General features: G+C 37.8%; 2 protein-coding genes across 6 annotated transcripts in view; one reads left to right on the top strand and one right to left on the bottom strand.

Annotated features, from left to right (window-relative positions):
* Nucleotides 1-26,857, bottom strand: part of LOC117409492 (alpha-L-iduronidase) — a 56,170-nt gene that overhangs the window by 19,981 nt on the left and 9,332 nt on the right. For both annotated transcript variants that reach the window (XM_034923263.2, XM_034923271.2), the window contains exons 3-6: nucleotides 7,176-7,258; nucleotides 6,798-6,905; nucleotides 6,316-6,411; nucleotides 816-1,018 (exon numbers count right to left, since the gene is read on the bottom strand). In XM_034923263.2, coding sequence (XP_034779154.2) covers nucleotides 816-1,018; nucleotides 6,316-6,411; nucleotides 6,798-6,905; nucleotides 7,176-7,258 — 490 coding nt within the window. The remainder of the gene's footprint in view (nucleotides 1-815; nucleotides 1,019-6,315; nucleotides 6,412-6,797; nucleotides 6,906-7,175; nucleotides 7,259-26,857) is intronic.
* LOC117421352 (sulfate anion transporter 1-like) overlaps nucleotides 4,682-26,857 on the top strand; it is a 29,349-nt gene continuing 7,173 nt past the window's right edge. The window contains exons 1-4 of one of the 4 annotated variants that reach the window (XM_034035650.3): nucleotides 4,683-4,730; nucleotides 9,145-9,184; nucleotides 10,211-10,292; nucleotides 25,733-26,384. In XM_034035650.3, coding sequence (XP_033891541.2) covers nucleotides 25,779-26,384 — 606 coding nt within the window. In that variant the 5' untranslated portion in view covers nucleotides 4,683-4,730; nucleotides 9,145-9,184; nucleotides 10,211-10,292; nucleotides 25,733-25,778. Of the gene's footprint in view, nucleotides 4,731-9,144; nucleotides 9,185-10,210; nucleotides 10,293-22,746; nucleotides 22,893-25,732; nucleotides 26,385-26,857 lie in introns of those variants that run through there. The other 3 variants (XM_059024192.1, XM_059024189.1, XM_034035649.3) reach the window with 3 other exon arrangements.

The following is a 26,857-nucleotide window of genomic DNA, read 5'->3' as shown; positions in this document are numbered from 1 at the left end:
AATTTTATTCCATTACCTAGCCGCGAAAAATATGTAAATTCTCAGCGATTCAAGTAGTAATATGCATAGGGCCCCATAATATGCATAGGGCCTCCAAAATATGGGTTAGCATAGAGCCCCCATGTCCTTTAATCCGGCCCTGCCTCGATGGGATAATTCGCAAGACAACTCCAAGCCAAACACGACAAGATTTCGCCTATCTAAAAATTTAATTTAACCCCAAGCCGATGGGGTCGTATTTCGGCTTGGGATTTTAACATACACTGACCTGTTTGCACATACCATGTGGTTACATTTTTTTAATTTTAATTGTAAGCTTTGTGAAATGTGCAATTAACATGGTTCATAAAAAAAAGCACACAATGGCTTTCACCGTTGTAATAAAAAATGTGGTGTCAATTAATCGTTAAATGGAGTATAACCTGTAATGTTATTAAACTAGAAATTATTAACACAAAAAAACTAGTTAGTTAAGGGCTTGGTTAAAGCAGAACTAGATGTTTCTACCCCTAGTTGACCAGTGATAAAAAAAAGCACTGTAGAAAAAGTTTTGTAAATCTGTCCTAAAAAAAGTTATGGAAAATGGAGGCGATTGCTTTAAACCCTCAAGGAACCCATTGCCCTATACTACTCCTACAGTGTAAATCAGTGTGGCTTAGTATTTTTAATACTACTGAAGACATTTAAAAAAGTTTTATAACAGAGGAGTTAAAACTGAACTCCCTAGCACAGGACAGCAACCAAGAAATGGTTAGTAAAAGTTACTAGTGTGTGACAAAGATGCAGGAAAGCCATGCATGCTGAAAGCATCTCACCTTCTTATGCAGTGCAATGTAGTCCAGTCGCACGCCAGTCTCTCCAGTAAAGAAGTTGGTCCCATTAAAGCAGTGGCTAAGCATGGCCCAGCAATAAGGTGAATGTGGGGGTGAGTGGCAGGAATCCCCAGGACCCCCAAAGCGAAGGAAGGGGCTGACTTCCTTCAGACCTTCAGAGCAGGCATCATAATAGTTAAGGAACCCTGAAGACACAGAGAAGAAAAAAAGAAAAAAGAAAATAAATGCACTAAATTAAACATACCTGCTATTTATGTTGTTTAATTGGGACAACACTTTGTTTAATTGGGATACAGGATTTTCAAATGATGAACCAAGAAAGCATTATTTTGCATGTAGAAATAAAAAACAGCAAATAATTTAGTTAAGGAATAAAAAAAAAAAAATGACTCGTATTTTAAATGATGTATTTAACATTTAATGACTATTTCATTTAGAAACAAAAAAATGCCTCTCGTTTAATTGGCACAGCCGCTTATTCCGGATATTTTTACTTCTCCCAAATTGTCCCTATTAAACAGTGCCAACTGTACTAAATCTAGACGTATGTGCATGAAAATAACTAATTAAGGTTCATCAAAAGACACATATAAAATGGAAAGTGAATTGGCTTGCTATTTTTCTGACCTATTTTTCTATAAATTTCCTTTAGTAGTGCATTTTTAGACTTCGTCTAGTGGATCCTAATACAGTGCTTTACTCAGAAAGAATGCCCAGCTTACTTCACAGACTAAAAGATAAGAATTTATGAATGGTTTAAGGTGGATTCTAAACATCTGAATGGACTTTGTTTTAACTCTATACCTCCTGTTCCCAAGATATAATTTTGCGTGAGCAGCAAATTTAGCTGAACCACATTTTCACAACAATGCTTTTTAAGATTTTCTTTTCTTCATTCGTTACTTAAACGGCCCTGTGACACGGATGGCTGTGTGGTGACGCAATGGGAGCTCCACTTTATCCTGGCAGTCCTCCCATGGCGGTGGAGGCAGAGGCAGTTCCTGCTCCTCTCCTGTGGATGGCGGTGGAGGCAGAGGCAGCTCCTGCTGCTCTGCTCCTGGCGGTAGAGACAGAGGCAGCTCCTGCTGCTCTGCTCCTGGCGGTAGAGACAGAGGCAGCTCCTGCTGCTCTGCTCTTGGCAGTGGAGGCAGAGGCAGCTCCTGCTGCTCTGCTCCTGGCGGTAGAGACAAAGGCAGCTCCTGCTGCTCTGCTCCTGGCGGTAGAGACAAAGGCAGCTCCTGCTGCTCTGCTCCTGGTGGTAGAGACAGAGGCAGCTCCTGCTGCTTTGCTCTTGGCAGTGGAGGCAGAGGCAGCTCCTGCTGCTCTGCTCCTGGTGGTGGAGGTGGTGGAGGCAGAAGCAGCTCCTGCTGCTCTGCTCTTGGCAGTGGAGGCAGAGGCAGCTCCTGCTGCTCAGCTCCTGGTGGTGGAGGCAGAGGCAGCTCCTGCTGCTCTGCTCCTGGGAGTGGTTGTGGTGGAGGCAAAGGCAGCTCCTGCTGCTCTGCTCCTGACGGTGGAGGTGGACACAACAGGCCGTTTCCCTCAGTCGGACTAAAGTCCGGCCCGTTGTCTCCCTTGTGTGGCGGTGCGGCTTCTGCAGCCCCGGGTGATCCATCTTCGGTCCATGGGCAGTCTCCCTCAATCGGACTCCAGATCGGCCCATGACATCTCTCTGGTGGTGGACGCACAGGCTTCCACCTTCTGGGCTCTAGTTCCTGCTTCAGCCCTATGAGGATACAGCTGGCCATAAATCCTCCCGCCCGGACACGGTGCTCCCTCTCCTCCTCCTCCTGGAGGGCGGGGCACCTGACCACAAAGTGGCTCCGTTCTCTGCAGACAGAGCATAGGTTCTAAGCCTCGATCTCTCCGAGGTAGGCCTCCCAGCTGACCTCTGGTCGTCCCTCCTCCTGATCGGGCAAGAGAGGGCAGCTTAGGATGAAATGGCCCCACTCCTCACAGACCTGGCACCAGCTCGAGGCCTCCACCAAGCGGAAGTAGTTATCCCAGCTGGGCACTGGCCGCTGTTACTGCCTCAGCTGCTGTTTCCCCTTACTCTTTCTTCCCATCCTCCTCTTCACACACCACAAAGTAATTTGAAAAAGAAAAATTAAGCACCTGCAGTACCCTTTCTGGCCTGAGTCCAGGAGGCGCTGGTGATCCCACGATGAACACACGTGTGACACGGATGGCTGTGTGGTGACGTCAGGTCAGATGCAGGAACATAGTCACGAACACAAAATAATCTTAACTAAACAAATACGGTGCTGCAGCTTCCAGCACTCTATAGCAGTTGTTTTTACTTTCATTTTGTTTTGTTTTGACTTGTTTTTGTTTATTAATTTATTTTGCTCAATGAGCATTGTTTTTGGTACAACCTTTTATTTTGTTTTTGTGTTTAAATAAACACAGAGCCGTCGTGCCTTTGCACCGCAGTACTGCCTTGTCTGTTTACGTTCCTGCATCTGGCCTGACGTCACCACACAGCCATCTGTGTCACAGGCCCACATACAGGACTGATCTACAGTATTACAACCTGGGACTCGCATGTCAGTAAGGCAATGCACCCCATGAAGCTTTTCTTGGAGATCAAACTTGAAATATTAAATGCGACTGCTGGTCCCAACCAGTGTCCCAATAGTGAATGGAAGCATATGTTTCATGCAATGATCCATTGGAGATACAGGGGTTTAATTGTACAATATCTTTCTAGGAGGCATTCTAGTCTTGATCCACAGTAACTACTTCACATTATCTCAAGGTTTCCACTCGGAGCTAGTTACATAGTGGGTTGTACATCTGCACGGGTTGCCTCCAAAGCATTTTGAGATGACACTGCTGTAAAAGGTGCAATATAAAACTGAAACTGTACTACAATCATTCTGTAAAACCTGTTTTTTTTTATGTATGAACTCACAGCAGAGTAAAGAAGCACTGTGCATTACCAAGGCTCCAGACAAGCCAACAAAACAAAACAAAAAAAAGTCACCAAATACAATTGCTGGATGCCACTTTAGGGGCAAGTTGGTTGCTACCATATTCAACTACTTAAAGTACAACAACTTGCTATGACACTGACGTGACAGTAAAACAGTAACTTAGTTTGTACTCACTTGTTTATTGCCTATTCTGCTGAATGGTTAATCTATGCAGCTGATGACTACAACGAAAACATGTTTTTCTCTCAGCAGTTCCTTTAGTAACACATTAACTCTGGCTACTGGTGTCAGGCTAGGTGTATACCTCCTAATTACAGTCCCAAGTATTTCTGAGAAATAAACTCCCTTTTCCCTGCAACAGCTTGCTGTGCTTGATATATTAGGGATAACTGTTTTTCATTACGATAAAGTCTTGAATTGCCGAAGACATATCAGCTCATCATCTAACTAGGCAAAAAAAAACAGCTGTGCAATTAAATCATAGTCAAACTCCTGATGGTAAACAATATAATCAAATCTATTATATCTGGCATAGATGTGGCTGCTAAAGAAGATGCCACAGGTGAAAAAAAAACAAAAAAAAAAACAACTTTGTGTTGACTCAAAACTTTATTTAAGCACCCTACGATTTGACTGGAGAAAGACAACTAAGGTTTTGTTGGATTTCATAAAGCTTGGTATGGTGACCTTTTTTTTACTGTCGTTTATAAAAAATAAAAAAATAATAATAATATATATATATATATTGTAACATAGCAGGGAGGGGGTTAATATCCTCCCTGCAGAAAACATTTTGTTTAATAGTTTTATTGTTTTGTTAATTGTTTTATTAGTAATTATCCCCTGCACCTGGTGATCATTGTAAATTAGAGCCAGGGTATATAAAGGAAGCAGCCAGGCTGTTCAGGGCTGTTGGTGTGTATGGAAGCCTGTTTGACTGTGTGCTCAAGTGTATTAAGAAAAGGTAGTGTAAAAACCTTTTTGTTTTTGTGTTAAACCTGTGTGGTTTGGTGGCTGTTTGGCAGATAAACGGCTTAGCCGTCCTGCGAGCTAGTCAGGGACCTGTCTGTATAGTCAGTGCTCCAACAAGGAGCTAGGTGTTTATTTTTGTTTGTGTTTTATTTGTGTATTAAATAGTGCAACTGCACTTAAAACTCCATTTCCTGTGACCTGGGTCTGCTTTCAAAGGGGCAAACGAACGACCGTGAGTGCCGACCGGTTACAATATATATATATATATATATATATATATATATATATAAAATTTCCCCCAATTCTTGGGGTTTTCTGGATATTTTGTTAACGGTACGTGTGCAACACACAACCCATAGCACATTTTTATTTTTGTTTTGTTTTTATTCTAAATTTCAGAAAGCAACTGTGCTCACACATGTTTGGTCACCATCACTCCTGTTGCATGAAACTGGGGTAACCGTATTTCATTTTCTGCTGGTGTTAATACAACACCTCTGGACTTCCACAAATTTGTATTCGATAAGATTGTTACTGTCCTTGCACTTCAGTTTGAAACCTGTGATATACCATCTTCTTTTTATTTCTTATTAATACAGTACACCCTCGCTACAATGAACCTGTCGGGGCCCAAGCCTTTTGTTCGTTATATTGAGTGGTTAGTTATAGCGAAAGGACAATCAAAATGAACGATAAACTGTTGGAGTAAGTTAATGAGACGAGATTGTAAAGTAGAATTACACTTACCTGTTCGTCTCATGTATGCAGTATTCTGCCTTTGATTTATCCTGTTTGTTAAAGAATTAAAACACAGTACAGAAAGCACAAATCCCAAATTGAAGCTGAACATTTATTCAAAATCAATGACACAAATCGTTTCAAAGTGCAGCAAATCTTAATCCAACATAAGAATCCCAAACTGAGTTTTTATTCCAAATCATCTCGACATGAAAAGTCTGACATGAAGTTAATCAGATCCTCAAGTTCTTTTTTTTCGTTTCTTTCTTTAATCAATTTTGCATTGCTGCATGGTTGCTTAACAAGCCAAAAAAGTGTTTTTTTGATAACCTACTGTATATTCACGACTTTAATTGCAACACAAAATCACTTTCGTTTCAGAAGCATAGTTAAGACAAAAGAGCTGACTTCACTGCGGAGGTGGCATCCCGTGCGTACAGACCGGGATGTTGACAGTGTGTGTTTAGATTATCTATTTTTTATTTGGGGTCCAGCGGCCAGGTTCGTTATAGCCGAAGGTTCGTTATAATGAAGGGCGTTTTTAGCGAGGGTGTACTGTATTTATTTTGTATTTACAGACCAAAGTCATAGTGCTCCCATTAATATTGAGGTAGCATTTTTGGGGTTACAGGCACTAGTGGCGCCTTGCCAAAAGAAAAACTCAGTCGCAGTCTGGAGCCCTGTTCACATAACCCAATGCACTGTATATGGCTCATGAAAGTAGTGCAGTAATGTAGACATTTGGCAGGGAGTGTATTGCTGTGATAAATTAGGAAGTAGGAAATAGGGTTTTATTAGAGAGCAGTATTGTGCAGGACAGCAGTCTCAGCAGGTATTACCTTGGATTGTCATATTTACATCGTCAAAAGCATGATTGCTTGGTTCGTTCCAGGTTTCGAAGTTCCACTGGGAAACATACTCTAGACCATACTTATCTGAAATCAAAGTTTCAAAATGTATGTTATAACAAAAGGCACTGCCAATAAATGTCTAAAATGTTAATGACTTAAAATACTTTTTCAGTAGATGGCAAAATATTAAATAAAATTTCAGAGAATACATTAGCACATTTACACTGCAAGTAAGTCTTGCCCTTATGGATGTGATTGAAAGAACTGACATTTTCTGGACAAGGAGTTTTTAGAAATGCCACACGGGTTAAGAAGGTTGTTCTTTGCAAAAACAGCACCTCGAAAAACCATTTAGTGTAAGGGTGCTGCCACCGTACAGTGCATGTTTTAAATGTACACGATTCTTACTTAACCATGTGATCTATCTTCTGTAACAAAGATCATTGATTTTATTTTTATGTTCAACTTACCGATGTATCTCTTTGCGATAACTGCCACCATGTTCTTCCATTCTACCACCTGCTTTTTATCTTCAAAATCAGTAAAATAACCAGAGGCACTCCCCATCAATTCAAAACCTGAAATTAATGAAAAAGAATTGTGCAGTAGAACACATCATTCTGAAGAACAAACCCTGAAGACAATTTGAGGGGTGAGGATAATTTAGGAAACACAGAGACATGGAAAAAAGGACAATACAGTACTAGGCAAAATCAAACACACAAAATTAAACACATATTACACAGGCAAGGTTAAAAGCCACCAGGTTAACAAACTTTGGTCCTGTAAATGTATATAGTCTGTAGGTTATGCACTTTAACCAAGTTGAAATGTACAGCAAAAATCACCTGGTCTTAGTCCATTCTGCCACAAGAGGTCTATGAGATTATCCAGGTTGGTGAAGTTATAATGTGGTTTTCCATTTACAACACTAGAAAAAAAAGTTATTCATTATAATAAACAAATATATAAAACTTCTCCTTATATTATGCTTAGTTATAAAAACACTGTTGTAAGCAGAAATTGAAAATAATTTAAATGTTGTAAAATGTATGGGCTTGTGAACCACAAAACCTTAATACATTACTGACTGTTAGCATTCATAAAAGGGCAACTGTGTGTTCATAGTCCAAATTAAAATTTACATCCAAATGTAATTAACTCAGTCATAAACTTCCATGACAAAACAGCTATGATGTTAAAAAATAACATCCGTTGACATCAGTTTTGTTTTCCTTATGCTGTTGTCGACCTCTGTAATCCATACACTGCACAGCTGGGGCTCCCAAAAAGTTTTTTTTTTTTTTTTTTTTTTTATCCAGAGGCCCATCTGTTCAGCTGCATTAGGCACTGCGGCCCACTATTAGCACTCCTTGAGAAAATGTCAAATTAAAAACACTGTATATATTTAAACCTGTAACATTATAAATAAACCTAATCTAAACTGTCCTTTATTTATATGACTAAATATTGTGAAAGATGGAAATCACATAGAATATGCACTGAGTGAAAATGAAAAAATTGAAACTCTAATTTTAGTAAATAAAATAAAATTGCAAAAACTAAAACAAACGTTTTTATCAAACCTTTAAATTAGACACCTTTATATAATTGAAAATTTTAGAAATGCAGTTATTTTTCTTGGTCATCAAACAAGAAAGAAGTGCATGTCTCTTATTATTCCCATTCATAAATACCTCAACAGGAATCACGTTTGAGTAAAACCAGTACAACGTGCACAAAAACATGACTGGTAAAAATGCACAGGGCCAAAAAAAATATTCTATTCAGAATGCACTTTGATACCATACTAATATAAAGTTAAAGTATTAAGTGCTGGACAGTCTCTGAAATGCCAACGATTTTCCATATCTTCATGCTTACTTCACTAGTATGTTATTACAAGTGCCCTCCTCTGACCTGGTTGCTTCTTGGTGTTGGTCGAGTTCTGAATTAAAAATGTAATGTCTTTAACAAAAGAATCACCTTTTAAGAAGATTTTTTTTTTTTAATAGCATCATAATACATTCTGAAACTGGAACCGACCACAAGATGAATTTGAGAAAGGTGCTAAACTATATAAACTGAGTCAGTTTGAAGTGAAGTGTTCCCTTTTAAAACTGCTTGTTTTTAGGCATTGATAAGTGACACAAATCTTTATATTGACCTTTCATTTGAGACTTCATTAGAAGTTACCAATGTTTGGTCAGACCTCAAAACATGGTGACCTTGACTTGAGATGCATGCAGTACATTGTGAATACATTGCTGAACAATGTAAGATGAGGAAATTAAGGATGCAAGTTGATGTCCAATCAGTTTTCTGTAAAACCAAAATTCAAGTTTAAAATCGAAAAACTGGACTGCTTTTGTGCAGCCAAGGGAACGAATCATAGTTATTACACAACTGTAACAAATAAGCTGAACACAGTGTTATTGTTTCATTCATTCTAATGTATTTATACAATTAGATAATGTAGAAAGAATAAAATACATTTTTAAGAGAAATTATTTTATTTTTTTCCCCCGGTACTTCCTTTGACAGTATTTACATGGACAAGTCATGACAGTTTTCCTCACGATGTTTTGGCCATACCTCTCAGGAAATGCGTTTCCATGTAGTTCTGATTTAGGAAGACAAATCGGGCCGTGACAATGCAAATTACTGCAGTCGTAGTGATTTAGGGGAGGGGATGTCCCTGTCTGCATACTAATCAGGGAAAGAATGACTTTTAATACCTTGGAGAGCTTGCATGCATTGCCATGCAGATAAAAACATTTAACAAGATTATATATATATGTTTTTCTTTTTTTCCAGAGGCTCAAAACGTTCAGCGGAGGAGCATAATTGACTTCAGGTGCTGTGAAATTTACCCATTGCCATGCAAATATACATAGTTTTACTACTTTAAAAAAAATATAAAAAATACAACAGATATTTGCCTTATCACACTACTAGTTACTTGCACTGAATTTATGAACCTGGCAGCTGGTTTTCTTTGCTTCCGGTAAGGGATTGAACACACTGCATAGGAGCTGCACAATTTCTTTAAAATGTCTTCAACAAAAAGACACCAGCTGCATCAAAGACCGAAAATATTTCTGCTAAAGATAACTCTGTCCAGTACAAGAAGGGGACATTTCACGTGTCTGTTATGTTTACATTTATTTACGTTTTTATTTTGTTTCTTAATTCACTGATGGTGACAATAGAATGTCTTTAAAAAGTGGACATAAAAAAATTAAATATTTTGTTACTTAGCATATAATGTTTTTCACGTAAGCATTTAAATATTAAGGAACATTTGTAGTATAATAACGAGAGAATTATCAATTTTGAATGTGACAATGTAATTATTTTTTAATTTTTTTTGCTTTAATACATAGTATGTTTAAATCGTGAAATATCTTAAAAGACCTATTTTGAGACTGTGAAATAAGCCATTGTTTACCGTGAAAATAATGCAGCCCTTGATATGAGCTGCTAAAGGAGTGGCATTGGTAGCAGGGCTCTCCTCAAAGGGATGCTTTATAAAAGTGCCATTAACTCCAAACCTTCCAACCTCAAAACAATCAAGGCTACAGTAACTAGAGTAGCTGTCTGCTACACACACAAACTCAGCCCCTAACAAATAAAAACACACACATACATAGCATATGCTCAGGTGGGAGATTATACAATGACATGAGCTAAACAGGACTGCACCCGAGGCAGTAGGGACAAAGATACCCTGCTCTGCATCTAAAACTGACATTGATTACATCAGTATCCACAGTAACCAAATTGAAGGAAAAAAAAAAAGGCGGCCTATCACTCCGACAGGAAAATGAGGCCTAAGTCTAGCTGAAGGATCCTCACACAGTAGGCTTTTGTGCTATTGCAGTCTCTAACGAAAGCAGACAGCCACAGCTCTGAAGGTATGGAACACACAGCAACAACAAAACCGAGTGCTTTCATAGGAAGAGGTAAGTGCTCTTGGTTTTTTAAAGACTGTAAGGGGATGTACACTATTTACCAGAATATAAATGTTCCATCTTTGAGATGCAGTAATTTAGCTACGAATGCAAGCAAGCCTTAAAAGGAACACGTGTTATTTGTTTTAACAATGATTGTGTAATATTTTCATTTCTATATATCTATTAAAATGAAAAAAATCCAGTTTCAAATCAGAAATCATACAAAATATTAGAACAAATTAAATTAGTAAAATAAATATCTTCGGTTACAGTTTATTACGATTTATGCTTCATAATTAGATATCAGTAGCAATTGCACACTGAATGACAAAGACTAAGAACGGATACAATCACTTTAAGCTGCACAGTATTTAGTTTAGTTCCTAATTTCCTGAACGAAAGAAGATCAGCACACCATGCTAGGATAATATCACTGCCTGAGACAGGAAGTGGGGAATTAGGCTGCTACTAAGTCTGCTCCAATAAAATGCACTCAGGGTCACTTATTGTTAGTCACAGCAGCTTAGCTTACTAGGATTCTATGTTTCAGTGCCATCATACTGTTCCTTCATTTTCACATTTCATCTGGAAAATAAATCTCAAAAGACAGTATAAAGAGGTCCATGTAGAGCAGGATTCTTTTACATGTTTAAAGTTCTGTTACAGGTTAAGTCATTATGTATGCACCTGTTATCCACACACTGGACCCCATTTGTATTCTGTTTGCACTCACATTTTACAACTAGCAAGAAATGACTTCCAGCAAGAGCAGGTATGGTCAGCTGAATGAGCATTCCAAGCTTTTAATTGCTAGTTTTAGAAGATTCATTTAGTTTTTACCTTGCTGAAAAAATGGGGGCAAAGAGATGAGAAACTGGGCTCCCTGTCAATGCCTTCGGCCACTGACCCTGGTTATCTCTTTTAAAAACAGTGGTTACCGACGTGTTGAGAAGCTGCATGGAGGCATTCTGATTCATCTCACTTGGAGACAGGATTAATGAGGCCTGTGAAAGGGAAAGTAACTTCAACCCATGCATGCACAGAACTCAAATTACCGGGGGGTGGGGAGGTGGCTCAAACCCCCTTACCCAAATCAGGGTGACTTTTTGTGGGAGTTTGGGGTTGCCTGGGTTTAACTTTTATATCTGAACTGCTTCAGGTGTCTGGAAGAAACGTCACCAGAGCCTTTCTAAAAGTGTGTGTGACTGGTGGGGGTGGGGTTATGAATTTCGTTTACAAAAAAAAAAAAAAAGTAATTTGAATGCAGTATTTCTAAGGATACATGAATGCAATAAAACAACTATGTCAAATATTGAAGCAGGTTATATATTTGTAGTCTACTGATTATTTAATTTAGTTTGCAACAACATTACTACTATAACTGTTGTTGTTGTTATTATTATTATTATTATTATTATTATTATTATTAAAGAGCTTGTTATCTGAATGTTGGGGAGTGAGGCATCCCACAAACATCATTTAATTTACTTCAAAACAAATTAAATGTTTGTTTTGTAAAACAAACAAAAAATAAATTGTACCATGTACAGAAATTGGACCATCTACAGCACTTTGATAAAGAATGTATTGATAAAGAATATTAAACATATTAAACAAAGTATTTGTTTAGCTTTATAGCCTACCTAAAGGCTAGTTATTCATTAAGTTATACAGTTATTAACTGCTTCGGACACAAATTACATGAAATGGTAATAAATGTTTCAACAGCCTTCTACAAGATGACGAATGTAGAAACATTTTCTATCATACCCAAAGTGTGTTCACTGTTAGCGATAAACATGTCCTTATTTTTTCCAGCATTCACTGTGTTGGTTCTGTCTATACAGTATGCTTATCAAAGCCACTGCGTTTTGAGTCGTCAGTGTTTTTGCTTTGTTGTGGAGAGTGGCTCCTGCAGTAATAATGTAGTTTGTTGACTTGTTTTGTTTTTTGGTGGAGGTGAAATTAAGATTTTCGCTGCCTCATCCACAATATCGCCTTCATTTTTCCATTCTTTAAAATGATCCAAGTTCTCTGTATATTTCCCATTTTAAAAGTAGTGTATTTCTCGCACTGAAAGCTTGCCTATCTGTCTGCCCCTGAACCGGGCGACGTATCCCTATCCCAAGAACTCCATAGTGCTGATCACAGTTGCTGTTCACGACTCTGCTCTGAACAACTTCCCTGCGGGGAAGAAAACTAAACCGAAACTTAAATATCAAATTATAAAATAAATAAATGTAGATTTTCTAACATTTACAAATCAAAGATAACATCAACTGTAATTACGTTACTGCTTGGGCAACACACATTGAATGGAAACTTTTTCTAGACCGGTTTTAAATAAGAACTTTTATAACAATAAACACAACTTTTGTTTTTATTACTTTATTTTAGTGGTCGGACAAATATCAGAATATTTGAACGAATATTTTTTGACATGTATTTGGATACAAAAAACAATCATGTTCGTATTCTCTAGAAATGACAAAAATACCTTAATACTTATTTATCGCCTCACCAGAAATTGCACAAGTTTAAAAAATGAAATGAAAAAGAGTGCTGAATGATATGCGAGATTAATATATATATATAGTGTTTAAAGTTACATTTCAGTTTTTGTTTGCTTGTTCAACTACAAAAAAAGGCACAAGTAAACCTCATGTTATTACTTCATGAAAACGTGTCTATGGCCACTGTTTACTGTGAAGAAACGGCAATGGCAAGGAATGGGAAAAAAAAGTAAAAAATAAATAAAATGTGGTGTCAACTTTATTTATTTCAGGAATAAACAAAACAATGTTTAACTTTAACTGCTATTTGGCATCCTTTGTTTTGTAGTCAATTCATGGATATGTTTCAGTATTTTTAACTACTGTCAGATTCCACTTGCTTCTTTTATGCACTGAGCACTCTCTTAAACTGAGGGGACACGTTTACGGAGGACTGTGGCAGTGTGCCCCGCCCCTGTGCTTATCTTTGCGTTTCATGTTGTCTGTTATATGTCGATTATAGTGGTGCACGGGATATGAATGGGTTTACTGATAAGAGCTTGTAACTTCACACATTTACCAATGGTTTTTAATTAGGTCACAGTTTGTACTAAATGGTCTCATTTTTAGGCTTAACAGTTATAATACTTCTGTTTTCTATTACAGTAAATTACACTTGTATTCTGTTTCAATTAGATCAGAATATCTGTGTTTAGTTTGAAGACTGCTTCCAAAATCAAGCGTACCTCTTTTTCTAAATAAGAAACTTGACTGTGAACACACTCTCAAGCCAATTAAACTAGATGCTTGTTTTCTTCCTTTACAGTTTTTATGTTGCAATACTTGTTTTCTATTACAGTAAAACTTAAAGAGGTGCAACACTTCTTTTATAGTTTCAAATGTAATTCCGTCCAAAGATAGTTTTTTCTTTGCAATACCTAAGAGGCTCTGTCTTTCTGGCTTGCAAACTTCTTCCCAATTAAAGTTACCGCTTTTCTGATAAGGACTTTCACTGTGAAGACTTTTCTAATTTAATTAAATTAAATGCTTGCTTCTGCTTTTCTCTCAAGGTTAACACAGGCTTCTGCGCCAGCAGCTCTCAGACAAGGGAAAACCTAGTTCATTTCAAAGGTGTTACTGGTCAGCGAGCTCAAACCAGCTCCCTTTTTACTCAGACTTTCTAAGACGCAATAATAATTTTTTACTGTTACAATAGAATATTCAAACACAGAACCCTACAGCATTATTTATAAGATAATAAAGAGTATATCATAACATTATCATGAGCAATGTATTTTAACAATTTGTTTACAACATCCAATTCATGTCAAGCAGATCAGCTCTTCCAGCAAGATTCAAATTCCCTTTCTGGACATCACAGGTGTGGGTGACAGTCTTTGAAAGCCTGATACCTGCAAACAATTTAAACCTGATTAACCAGGCTCCCATCTTTGCATTCTCATTCCCATCATCAGTGGGGGAACTTCAAAGGCATTAAGCTGGTTCTATTAAAAGAGCCATGCATCTCTGCAGCATATGCCTTTCACTTAAAAAAAGTGTACAAGCGAAGAAGGGTTTTAAGGATCACATGTGACAACCCCCTCCACCTAAAAATCTATAATTTGAGCCCTGTGCATGTAAGAAGAGGATTCAAAACCAAAGTCTAATTCAAAAAGTATGGTCCAGGTCAGCCTAAAAAGTAATAATAATAATTTAAAAAATACTAAAATCACAATAATAATTTTAAAAATGAACAGATTTTTTTAAGCACATTTACAAAAACATTCCTGATATTTCTTGAATGCCTTGGCTTGCACTGCAAGCCCAATTACGTCTAAATTCCAGCTGATCTAAATTGCTGCTTGAATGCTACAGTTTTTTTAGGAAGTGACAACATTACATTTAATTGCTGTGACAATAGCCTGATAACTCTTATGAAATCGGGTATATGGGTTTTGGCCTTTTAGATGGACATACAAAAGTCCTGTTGGGAATCCTTGCGTGGTCTGAACCTGAACAGACAGAATGTACTGCTGCATGTAAATATTACACATACTAAAACTCTTGCAATTCTATTTTTATGCCACAAAACCTGCTGAACACAATGATGAATGCACCAGCCGAAACGTATAGGTGCTTGACTTTTCTTTAAGTTGACTGGAATAGCAAGATTTCCAAGCAGCTCCAGGATTAGTATCAAGACTGCTCGGATTATATATAGGAATACATATTTTGCACATAATATTTAAAATAATGATCTCTTGAATCCAAAGTTATTATATTAAATATGGCAAGGGAACAGGAAGTAATACTATTTCAATTACTGCTGGTGATCATTATTTCCCGGTAAGTGATCGCAAGCCTTTCTATCACCATTCAAGTGATTCTGCTACTACGATTTTGCAGAGTTGCTGTAACAGTTACCAGAATGTACTATAGGCTATAATAAGGGTTTTACAAATTCTGTTTGCACAGCATTGGTTTACTATGACTGGTACAATATATTGAAACCTCAACCTATTATACCGTAGAAACTGAAAACCAGTAAAAGGCTGGTTAATAATTGTACATTCCAAAAGCTGTTGATTACAACCTTCTAAATCAGGGTGTTTGGAATTAGAATGTTTCTCTTTAAAAGTATCATTTAGCTGGTACACATGTAATGCTGCAAAAAAAATCAGACAGGAATGACATCAAGGTTAGCCTTTCTTGTATCATCTAAACTATTGAACACGCAACAGTGCTGAATTTTAAAATACTGAAAACAAAAAGACTAACGTTTCAACTAGAAGTCTTTTTTAAAAGACAATGGTGATAGATATACACCCACTCTCAGCTTTATAAGCGACAGTTCATAAAGGATCACACATGCAATCAGAGTAAGAAAACACACACACACTTTATTAAATAACGTTTTTACTTGTCAGAGCTGCTTATAGTTTATCTGGACAGTGTCAGATATCTGAATGGAGCAATACTACTGTACTGTCCATGTCGGGTTGTTGTTGTTGAAAGATGCTGTATGAGCTCAAGTCAAGCTGACAGGCTGCAATTGCTGACTGTAGCAGTTGCAGGTCCAGTATTGGTTGCTTTCGTCGATTCAAAGTATTGATTGGCTGGTTTTGGTGGATAACAAAATACAATTTAACTACGCTTAAAAATTTGAGTCTGGCTCAATAGCCACCACCCTTCATCTGGGGCCTCTATTGTGGTTCTTAAGACCACACTACGCTGCAATATCAGCAACTTTTGCATTTGCACTGTCCCCAAAGCTTTTTGGTTTCTTCCAATTGTGCAATCAAACCTGCTATTTGCACAAAATTTGCCCTCATGATGCTACACTTTACGACCAAGTAGAAGCATAGATCTTTCAGGATTATTAGGAGGGCTTACATGCTGGCACTTTTCTGCTCACACTGATCAAATAAAGCAAAAAGAGCATTCAAATAATGGTATAGGTAAAGCACTTTAACTAGGAGTTCCAGCTGGTTAATACTGGCTGGAGATATTTCCTTTAGGACGCACTGATAACTAGACTTCAGTTTTTTTTTTTAGAATGAGAACTGTGTCAACTTTTGCCACAATTGAATTCAACTCCGTCAACACCTCCACAAAAACGTCTACTCTCAGGCTCGCTGGTCAATTCAATGACACTATTTTTTTCCTCCTGCAAATAAAACTCATTGGGAGAGTCTACAGGGCTTTTCATAAATACAGCACGGAACAGGAAAACACTGCATGTAGCTTCTGAATTAACATTCTCACGAGATCCCACAAGTGAGATCTAGCACCCCTCCACCTAGCTACGGGGATGTAATGAAAACCAGACCTGTAACTTCGAACAATAGGCTGGTAACTATTAATACAGCATTAAACTATGCTGTCTACAACTAATGTCCTGTACTGTTTCCCTATATATTAGTATTCAGGTATTTAACTTAAAAAACCCTTGTTACACCTAGAAAGATTTACTTTGTTATTATTATTTTTTTTAAAAACAAACACATTTTTTAACTTCAAACAGTGATTTTGTATCTTTTAATTTTAGCCATTGATTTTGTTTGTCGTTTTCTCCGCTGCTTTAAGTTTTATTTAAGGTTAAAAGACACAGGGCTCTACATATAATTATATGCTTACGTCAGAACATAAGAACATAAGAACATAATTTATGGAGCAGCAAATATTACCACTGGCTGAAAAACAGTCAGCATTTTAGAATATACCTCTTTGGACACCACACATCTTGTACACTAATATTAAAACTTCAAATATTCATGACAAACACGACTGAGTATGGTAGTCTTTGCTGTATGTCTATTATTATCGCTCAACCAGTAACCACAAGAAAACTAGTATTTTACTTTTAAATGTAGAGCTTTGCAAGCCACGAAAAGATAATAACTACAACATTGTAAAGGGGTTGTTTCAGGTGTTACAAATTCTAGGGACATTAAGTTGTATAAAAAGAGTAATGTATTGGAAGACATTATTATGTTCATTCTAAGGAGGATGGATGGTGCTTTTTAAATCGCACTCAAATTTTATATCAAATGGGAAGGGCAGCAAAGCATTGACTATAGCATCAGGAGCCAGTGTGTCAGTTACGGCTGTTGGATCAAGATCTAGATAAACTACAGCGGCACGGTAGCAGAATATCAAAGCAGTGTTTTGTGAAGAAGAAAGTTGGGAGTTTACCTTTGTGTAACATTTGTGTGATTAACAAGCTCTGCTCGTCGCGGTTCTTTTTTTTTTTTTTTTTTTACAATAATCACATTTCACCCTCTGATGACTTGGTGACATTTTTATAATAGATATGGAAATTACCAAAATATGAATAAAAAGAAATGTACCAAATTGCAAAAAGCTTGCAATACCACCAATGCTGTATTACTGTGGTCACGTGTTGTTTGTGAGCACACGGCATGCAAGGTAAAAAAATGACATCATGCTGTGTGTTTGTTATCTTGTTTATGTAAATACACCCCAATCAAGTTCTTATTTTAGATATTGAATCTAAATGTGTATTGAATTATAATTTCAGAGACAATTACCTTCAAAAAGAGCCGTAGATCAGGCGTCTGTCCTGTTGTGGCCGCTGACAGTTCTGGAACATCCTCAGTTGTTTGACTTAATAAAAACTTCAAAATATGCGTTGGTAGATAAGTTTCCTGTACGTCACTTTGTTGATGTGTATCATCTAAATTTGCACGTAGGGATACATTTTTCTTTCTTAGTATATAGTACTTTATTCAATGTCAAGGCTCAGAAACACTGATTTGTTTCCCCCACAGCTTATTTTTGCCATGAAATAGAAGAGAGGGCGTGTCATCGGTGCTTAAGCACCAAACTTAGAATGGCTCGGCGCCAAAGGGTTAAGCAATAGAACCCGAAGGCATGGGGTTTACCGCCTGGTAACGCCTGCCTTGTACCGTTAAATGTCCCGAAGGCATTTAACATATTGAGAAGGGCCTTACCAGACAGTAAAGCTCTTATGAGGTTTAAAAGGTTTTCTGTTAGGTTTTTTCGCGGTTTTATGCAGCACTAGTTTTTGTTGCTAAGAATAGAAGAAGGTTTACAAACGAGAGGAGGCCATTCAGCCCATCTTGCTCGTTTGGTTGTTAGTAGCTTATTGATCCCAGAATTTCATCAAGCAGCTTCTTGAAGGATCCCAGAGGGTCAGCTTCAACAACATTACTGGGGAGTTGGTTCCAGACTCACACAATTCTCTCGGTAAAAAGTGCCTCCTATTTTCTGTTCTGAATGCCCCTTTATCTGATCTCCATTTGTGACCCCTGGTCCTTGTTTCTTTTTTCCAAGTCAAAAAAGTCCCCTGGGTTGACATTGTCAGTATCTTTTAGAATTTTGAATGCTTGAATCAGATCACTGTGTAGTCTTCTTTGTTCAAGACTGAATAGATTCTATTATTTTAGCCTGTCTGCATATGACATGCCTTTCTTCTTTGCACTCTTTCTCGAGCAGCAATATCCTTTTTGTAGCAAGGTGACCAGAACTGAACAAAATATTCTAGAAGAAGTCTTACTAATACAAACATTTTCCTCAATATTGCATGAGTAATGGGGGTTGCTCACAATTCAGTGTGTGTTTTGGTAGCCTTCAGGCTTCAATATCTATCCCAGCGGTGGACTATGTCACATCCTGGTTATTTCCAATAGCATAAATAATAATGCAAGAGAACTGACCAATGAGAAACAGCTTCCTTTGCGCACCTTCAGTAAACAATAGCGGAAGAAAAGATCATTCTTGCAGTATGAAAATACCCAGAGTTGTACAATAAAGGACAATGAGGCGACTGCAATGAGGGAGAAGATCTATCTGGCAGTCCATTTCCAGGGAACAGGCAATAGTTGGTGTGTATGATTTGCTTACCTTTACTGAAATAAGTATACTGAAAAGATATTACGTATTCTACATTTATATTAGCTGTATAACAGGACTATCATACTGTACATGTGACTTATTTCCAGCTGATGATACAAATCAGAAGAAAGCTGCCCATCACACCATGAGCGCCTGTCGCCACTAGTGTGAAAGGTAGTGTCTTAGCGAAAGTACCATTTTAATCGCAGGACAAATCGCATTGCATCCAGTGTGTGGAGACCTTTAGTCTACATTGACAGACAGCAGTCAGAAGGCGTGTACTAGAACAGAGATGTTCTTTCATCAAGCAGTAAAAAGGCAAATACATGAATACGGCATTTATGTATATTCTGGCAGATTGACTTGGAGCACTGATTAAAACATAGTTTGAATGATAACATTCAATTTAAAACAATTTAAAACACCAAATAATTGGGTAAACATTAGAACATAAGGACAACTTTAAATATAAATATGTGTTTTTGTGAAAAATCTCTTTACTTATGAATCCAACTAGTTTTATTAGCTCAGTATTACAGCATCTCAAATCAAAATATTCCAGATCTTGTATTGCCTTCATTGAAAAACCTGAAAGCCAACTAATCCACCAAACAATAATTAAGCTACAAAAATACGTCATCATTGCATCTGGCACAATAATCTCCAATTGCATGACTAATTGCTCTAGTGCATTTTTGTTTAAATTAGCAAATTTTAATATATAATTAAATGGTTTCTTACTAGTTTTGTAAGATATGTACAGGTATTTTTTTGTCTTTAGAAAAAAGGGTGTAAACTAGACTAGTTTTTAAGATCCTCTGTTCTGGATAACTAAAAAAAAGCCTGCTATAGGAGGCTGTGTGGTCCAGTGGTTAAAGAAAAGGGTTTGTAACCAGGAGGTCCCCGGTTCAAATCCCACCTCAGCCACTGACTCATTGTGTGACCCTGAGCAAGTCACTTAACCTCCTTGTGCTCCGTCTTTCGGGTGAGATGTAATTGTGACTCTGCAGCTGATGCATAGTTCTCACACCCTAGTCTCTGTAAGTCGCCTTGGATAAAGGTGTCTTCTAAATAAACAAATAATAATAATAATAATATTGCAAAACAACAGCAGTAGGCAACTGTACAGCTATGGCCAAAAGTTTTGCATCACCCTATAGCAGGGGTTTTCAACCTTTTTTTGAAACTGTACCCCTTCTGTCTGGAGGTTTCAGCTCAAGTACTCCTTTACAATTTTAGCTCCACTGAATGGTACCACAGCTGCAATAAAATGCAGAATAATCTGATTAACAAATTGTTGCTTGTTCCCCCCAGACACCTGCTTTGAAATACCTTCAGTCGTAATCACGCAAGCGTATAGGTGGAAAGTATGAACGAGATAGATTCTGTGCCTTTTTTTTCTTCATCTGTGGTTTTGGGCTACTGTAAACCTTTCAGCTGCTAAACAAAAATGAAATTTATGCACAGTGGTTTAGAGATATTACATAATTCAAGATCATTATTTTCTTTTACTTTCATTTTTATTTTTGCATTTCTCATCTTGTGTACCCCCTATAACCCCTAGAAGTAACCCCAGGGGTACGTGTACCCCCGGATGAAAATCCCTGCCCTATATAATTAACCAATCAAGAGAAAAACAAAACAAAACTAATTTTAAAAAAGTGATCACTGTCCACAGCAGTTTAGTAACAAGAGTGTTGTCCATGGCTTATATTTTAACTGTGTTAAGGAACATGATAGTGTCCACATTTTGTTTTAATTTAAGCGATGACTGGCACTTGCTTCCATACCTGCTCACTAGGGACTGACTTTGCCGGGATGCTTAATACTTCTGACCAGCTTTTGGAATGATCTTGGTTGTTTTTCTTCATTTTTACTCCAGGGTAGTTCAGATGAATAAATGGTCACACAGATTAGTTGTGTTACCAGAGTATCCCAAACATTACTTTCCTTGCTTTCTTACCATCTTACTTCAGAAAATAATTGCCAAACATCGGAAGGCATTGTATTTGTAGCTCGGTCGATACAGTATTTGTAACTCTAGCACAACACTCTTAACTTGCTCTGTTACTTTGAAGACTCCTGCACAGATCCAATCCCATCAGTAAACACTCACAGGGGGCTGGGCAGGGGGGAGAAGGTGAGCTCAATCGCATGCAGATTCAGACCTGAGGGGAGCAGAGAAGCTCTGCGCTTAATGCCAAAAATAATTGCCGATTCCAAATTTAATAAAAAAAATAAAAACTTTCCCTTGCTTAAACACTTGCACACCGTTCAACAATGCACAGGCTTGACTATCAATAGTTGTCAAACGATATAATAAATCGATGCATAGCCTTAGCCTTAGCATGGGCATAGCAAATAAGTCAAACTACAAGTACCTAGTTTCACTATGAATTGATGCTTTCTTCTGCTGTAAAGATCAGATTAGCTTTAATTGAGATTGGGTTCTAACTTACACAGGAAACAGCAAACACAGATTGCTTAAGTCATTGAAAAGCACTTTGTATTACAGTTCCAAAAAAGAACTTGGAAAAAGAAACAGATGATTATTAATTTACATTCCATAAAATTATTTTGCAGTCTTTTTGACAATTGCTTTCCCCCACAAACATTGAAAGGTTTGTTATAGATATACGGGGGGGTACAGTAGCCACTCTTTGTTCCTGTTGTGCAGAGAAATAAAAAAACCACACAAAACACCAGAGGATTTAAATTTGCCACGGTAAGGCACCACATGACCTTGGGGTCCTACAAATTGAAGGAAGTTCAAAAGATATAAAAATTATAGCACTATAAAATTGGTAAGAAACAGAAGCAGTTAAAATGATTCAGCAGTTTCTTTATAGTTTTTTTTTACCATTAAAAGTATTTTATTTCTTGAAATAAAATATCCATTTGCACTTGGTGCATTTCACCATATGCACACAATCTTTGATTTAAATCGAGCATAATATGTTTTGTTGTATGTTTCAGTTTGCTATCGCCCCAGTACTGTGTGTGTGTGTGTGTGTGTGCGTGTGTGTTTTTCTATTTTTTAAATCAGGTTTGGTCGCTTCTGAAGAAAGTAACTAAAGAATAGATAAGTGTTTTAAGGTTTCAGTTCTTAAAATGTAAAAATGGAAAGATATTTTGGAAACAGTTCCTCAATTTTAGAATGATTGGACATTGACCCAACTCTACAACAGAATAGAGAATTCTCCAATTTATTAAACAGATAAAAATCACAGATCAAATGAGGGTGTCATGTGTCAAGGACTGAGAACTTAGAGCACCAAACTGGAATGGTTAATTGTTAAGAGGCTACAAGCTATTTTTTTTTCTATCCATGTCAAAGGACAATTAAATTCAGACAAGGCAGTTTAGGCAGTAAAATATTTACTCACGGTGCCCTTTTGCCCAGGCTTTGTTACACAAGCAGGGATTCACAATGAGAATCAACTGAGGTATAATAAAAAAGTAAAAAGTTTAAAAAGTACAAGTTAGCCTTAAGTTGTTCCATCTTCACTCCCCCCTCCCCAAGACACACACGAGAACAGCCTATTAAATAGCCCTGTCTGGAAGGGAACTGCCCATTTCATTATGACTATTACATGAGACACTTCACCACAGGAGGACAGTAGTCGCTTCACAGACAGAGAGAAAGAGAGTGAAAGTAAAGAGTAACTGGAACGTCGTACACATGGTTTCCTATTGCTTCCAGTTGAACTCCTTCAACAAGCTGTGAAATCATGTATGGGTGAGTAGATCTGAGTGACTGCTGCACCCAGACAGCAAGTTTGCATGAGCTGAAATATGGGCTGAACACATTTCTCTGTGTATGTACAGTACAATATATGTAGAGCACTAATTGTGCACATTTTGAGGACTAAGTTATATGGAAGCTGAAGTGAAAACATACATGTGTGCCTTGTACTGCAACAGGAATACAGTTAGAAAAAGAACTGCAAATTGTATGATTAATTAAAAAAAATGATGGTGTTATAGTTATTACAATTAGAAATAGTCGGAGCCAAGAAAAAAAAAGGAATGATGTGAACTTCTGATGAAAATATTTTGGTTGTTAGCCTTTTTTATTTAATGTACTACATGTATCTTTTATAATAACGGCACTCATGTTATCCTGTTTTTGTCTGGAATTTTTGTCTGGAGATACCTCTGAACACTTTTCAAGCAACAAAGAATAGCAGCACCAGACAGCCCTGTGATATTATACTTGGAAAATGACTACATTAATAAATAAGAAAAACACAGCACACTTGGGTAGCCTTGAATGTGCTCTCAAAACAGCTTGCTAAATTTTTCACAAGCCATTTACATTGTACACTACACTCATTATTTGAAGGGGGGGGAAAAAAATTGAGTAATGGAACAATTTAGCTTTTTCATAGGATCACATATTTCACATTACCTACAGTTTCATAGTTGACACTAGATAAATCAGTCTGTATATAAAATCAGCAAGCCTGGCCGCTTCTCACATTACAAATTGTAGCTATAAGAGCACACCGGTAATACTTTTAGGAAAATGAAATAAGGTTTCTGTGTAACTTTTTTGATTTAGACTGTACATTACTGGGGAAGCAGAGAAGGATAAGTTTTAGAGAATTATACTTTTTGCTTTAATACAGTTTATAAACTTGTTATCCTTATACAGTATGCCTGTAATAATTAAGCCAAAGGTAGTAAACCCAATGCACCCTTATATAACTAAAGAGATGCCTGATGCAAAAATGTGGCTACTTGGCTTTTTAGCATGCACTGCCACCCATACCAATCAGCTCACCTTCTTGCATATATAATGTTACACATAAACATTAAAAACACAACTTCAGTTCATACTGGATTATACAAAACCACTATACAAGTATGTGATCTGTGCATCTGCTTAAACTGGTTGACAGCAGTTTAGGGTCCTTTATCTGTTTCCCCATCTTATGGAATCATCTTGATTACAGTACAGTACAGTATGCTGCCGTTGGGTGATATTATCTGCACACTAGGAGTGAACTTCCATTGCTGTGCAGATGATACCCAGCTTTATCTGTCCCTAAAGCCAGGAAATACTTCTGCTGGGGAGTTACTTGCTGCTTGTCTTGCAGACATCAAATGTTGGATGTCTCAGAATTATTTAATGCTAAATTCAGATAAAACAGAGGTTAGGCTAGTGGGCTCTCAGAACCAACTAAAAATGTGGGATTATATGAGCTTGACCGTACTAATCTCTCATTAAATATTAAACTAGAAATGAAAAATTTGGGGGTCATCTTTGATCCTGATCTATCATTTGATACTTATATTAGGGAAGCTACAAAAGTATCTTTTTACCATTTGAGAAATATAGCCAAACTTAGACCAATTATTTCTGTATCTGATGCCGAGAGACTAATCCATGCCTTTGTTTCATCTAGAATTGATTACTGTAATGTAATATATATACACTAAATGAACACGTTTAGTACATTTTCCACCACATATTAAGCAACTTGAATCCTGGCTTCCAAGGGTGTATTCTTGTTAAAATACTGTATTATGGGGGCTCCCGAGTGGCGCATCCAGTAAAGGCGTTCCACGTGAGTGCAGGATGCGCTCTATAGCCTGCAAGTCGCGAGTTCGAATCCAGGCTATTCCTTTGCCGATCGAGGACGGGAGCTTCCAAGGGGCGGCGCACAATTGGCCGAGCGTCGCCCAGAGGGAGGGAGGGTTAGGTCGGTCAGGGTGTCCTCGGCTCACCGCGCACCAGTGACCCCTTTAGTCTGGCCGGGCGCCTGCGGGCTTGCCTGTAAGCTGCCCGAGAGCTGCGTTGTCCTCCGACGCTGTAGCTCTTGGGTGGCTGCATGGTGAGTCTGCAGTGCGAAAAAAAGCAGTCGGCTTGACGGCACACGCTTCGGAGGACAGCGTGTGTTCATCTTCGCCCTCCCGAGTCAGCGCAGGGGTGGTAGCGGTGAGTCGACCCTAATAAAATAATTGGCCTTTCCAAATTGGGAGAAAATAATAAAAAAATAATTGGCAACGACTAAAATTAAAAAAAATAAAATAAATAAAAAAAATTCTGTATTATGATTGGAATATACTGTAAGAGAGTCTAATTTTTTTAAAATTGTATGTTAATTAGAAAGGAGCAAAATAAGAAAACAATTCCACAAAGTCAGGAAACACTGCATGGACTTTCACCAGAATTATTTGGGAATAACATACTGTAATATTAAGCCCTTCTGAGGCATGTCTAATTTTATTTCAGACAAAAAGAAATATAAAACACTTGTAAAACAGCAGTCTGACACTTTTATAGATGGATACATTTGGTTCAAAAGGAAGTGTCGCCCCCCCCCCCCCCCCCCCCACTGGGAGGGCTAAAGCTAACTTATGGTGCCGTTATGAAAATACCATAGAACAAAAAAAGAAGATAAAAGCAAAAACATACCCAATAATACTAACATTAATAAACGGCAGCATTGATTAAACAAGACATTCCAACAATAACAGACATTTATATCAATAGCTGTTCCAATTGCTTATGACTAATATTCTGCCCGATATATCACATAACCCTATTTTAAATTGTGTTCATCATTTCAGAAGCTGATCTTAATAATAAAAAGGAGAGGCAACATTGGAAAAGGAAATGGAAGGCAGCACACTGGAGAACATCTCCTATTTACTGGAGAGAAGAGCACACAAGCAGTGGAACCCCAAGGAGGTCCTCAAAGGCAAATTGAGCAAAAGCTGCTCCTGCTCAGTGCAAAAACTGAAAAACTCATTCATTGGCTTCTTCCCCGTAGTACGGTGGCTGCCCAAGTATAAACTTAAGGAACATGTCTGGGGTGACATCATGTCAGGCCTCATTGTCGGGATTATCCTGGTACCCCAGGCCATTGCATACTGCTTGCTGGCTGGCCTGCAGCCCATCAACGGACTTTACACGTCTTTCTTTGCCAACATCATCTACTTCTTCATGGGTACCTCCCGGCATGTCTCCGTGGGAATCTTCAGTCTGATGAGCCTGATGGTGGGACAAGTGGTGGATCGGGAGGTGCAGCTTGCAGGATTTGACATGAGTGATGACAGCCAGATGGTTGCTATGGGCCCTGAAGACCTGTGGTATGGCAATAACACTGCTAATATCACAAAGCTAAACTCAACTCTAGGAGCTTTCAATATGGAATGTGGCAAAGATTGCTATGCTATGAGCGTTGCAGCCGCCTTGACTTTCATAGCTGGAGTTTATCAGGTAAAAACAGGTTTTACTTAGCGAGTTCAGTTCTAAATAATGTAATCTTTCCCAACATTTAATAATAATTTGCGGACACTCAAAAGTGCATACTGTGCTATTTTGTGTATGTTACACCGCAAGCCAGCATCAATTCCTAACTTCCTAAGGCTGATCCTAATGGATGGAATGCATCCATCATGTGTATGGGTGAAAACAAAATCTGTCCGAAAGACAGCAACAGACACAAAGCCATCCTATGTTAATAATGAAAATGAAAGCTTTGGACAGTAGCCAGATCCAATGCTGATCACTAGATAAAACGTATCCAATGCTGTTAGACATTTATTTTTCATCCAAAGTCAGCAATGTATATTTGGCCGTCAGATGCTTATTTTGGTAAAGTTTACAGTCCAGTGCCAGAACTTATGACAACTTCAGGCATTGTCCATGTGTATCAGAAATCATAGGAGTTAATGCATAATCTGCCTATT

The sequence above is a fragment of the Acipenser ruthenus genome, chromosome 1, assembly GCF_902713425.1.
Source record: "Acipenser ruthenus chromosome 1, fAciRut3.2 maternal haplotype, whole genome shotgun sequence".
NCBI lineage: Eukaryota > Metazoa > Chordata > Actinopteri > Acipenseriformes > Acipenseridae > Acipenser > Acipenser ruthenus.
Note: the sequence above shows the minus strand (reverse complement) of the source record. Positions and strands in the feature narration are given on the sequence as shown.